General features: G+C 30.3%; 1 protein-coding gene across 1 annotated transcript in view; it reads left to right on the top strand.

The window, feature by feature from the left end:
- The window catches only part of LOC108968267 (patronin), a gene marked incomplete in the record, with an annotated part of 39964 nt that overhangs the window by 5545 nt on the left and 32730 nt on the right, over window positions 1–1689 (top strand). The window contains 1 exon segment of the mRNA XM_018932186.1: window positions 446–595. Coding sequence (XP_018787731.1) covers window positions 446–595 — 150 coding nt within the window.

Below are 1689 nucleotides of genomic sequence, written 5' to 3'. Positions count from 1 at the left end.
TTTATTAAATTTTTTTTAAATCCTTATAATTTGTTATGCCTCAATTTACTTATTACCCGTTATTTTCTCAATATTTTTTACCATTTTCAACTAATTGCAAGTGATTGTTTCACTGTAAAATACTTTTTGATTTCAAAACTCTTCGATTACTTTGCTTTCAACTTGTCTAGGCACCCTCCCTACTATCTATTAACTCTATAAACTGTTCGGTGAACCTCCCACCGCCAATCGCCCACGTGCTTAKGTATTAAATTTAATTAAGTAACGTAAAATGTAACTAAAATTTTAACCATTAATTGTTTAAAATGAAAATTCAAAGCAGTTACCAACACACTTATACCTAATCTCTCTTTCTCTGTACCAAAAATGACAAAAACAAAACAAAAAACAAAAAAAATAATAATAATAAACAACAAAAAACCGTGTGCTACACGCATTTTTGTAGAGATCATCAGTAAGCGTTACTTTGGCGTTAATGAGCATGGAATATGTCATCGCAGGGGTCTCACAATGCAGCCCGTCATACCAATTCCAGATCTGAGAAGCGATTCAGATTCGAATTATGGCTCGCCAACGAATCGACCTCCATTTCAAGGTCTTTAACAAATAAAACATAGAAAAACAGTATCAAAAAAAAAAAATAATAAAAATCCGTTAATATATTTGTTTAGCATTGTTATGTGTTGCATACATATACTATTATATACTACATATTCTATTATATAATTTTTCAATATTGTTGCAATTGTTTCAAATGCGTTGCAGTCCTTAATTAATTAATTAGTGCATGTTTTCGTTCATTTGTGCGCATTTCTACAAATTTTTGTTTAATTACGCACATAAACACCTGATTTTTTGCGTTCCAATGTTTTGCAGTTCAGTTTCTAATACAAATATATATATTTTTGTATGCGTTTTTCGGAGTTGATTTCATTCGCATTTTCCTTATGAATTCATCAGTTTTCATAATTTTTTGTCTCATGCGTAGCATTTAAGCATTAATGCAACAACAATCGCCATTGCTTAGTTCTCATTTCCTATAGCAGAGTTTTTGGTGTGCCTTGCAAAGTCGYGGCATCCATGCCACTCACGCACCTCAAAGCAAGCAACGTTCGGCAGCTTCAAGCACTTGGTAGCCTCACTGTCTTGTTCAATTCCTAACAACTTTTCTCAGCAAGCCGCACTTATTCGTTTAGCGCAAATTAGCACACAACTAACTAACAAATAAGCAAAAACGATGAATGTGTGAAATTTTGGGCTTTAAAAAAATATATACAAAATTAAAAATTATATACAAAAAATAAAATTTAGCAAAATATTTTATATTGCAAAACCTCACAAAAAATGGTAAATATGTTGTTGTTGTCACCGGAAARGTATCAGCCATCAACTAGAATCTTTTTTTTTTTTCAAATTACACATTTTGAAATAGATTTTGAAAATTTCGAAAATATCGCATTTCGAATTCCTTTAATAATTTTGCGCTTTAATTTGCAAATTACTGTAGTCTAGCAGTGTTCCAACCAATTWAAATTTTTTTTTTCGCAATTTTTTAATCAATTGCCCTTCCCTGATAAATTAAAAAAAAAAACTTTTTTTCGAATAGTTACAATAACTTTTAGCTGCTTAGATTTTGTTAGTACGTTTCTGTGTATTTTAAAGTATATTTGGTCTAGTCAGTATTAATTT

This window comes from Bactrocera latifrons, unplaced genomic scaffold (genome assembly GCF_001853355.1).
Source record: "Bactrocera latifrons isolate USDA-ARS-PBARC rearing strain unplaced genomic scaffold, ASM185335v1 scaffold_207, whole genome shotgun sequence".
Classification (NCBI taxonomy): domain Eukaryota; kingdom Metazoa; phylum Arthropoda; class Insecta; order Diptera; family Tephritidae; genus Bactrocera; species Bactrocera latifrons.
This window is presented reverse-complemented; position numbering and strand designations above follow the sequence as displayed.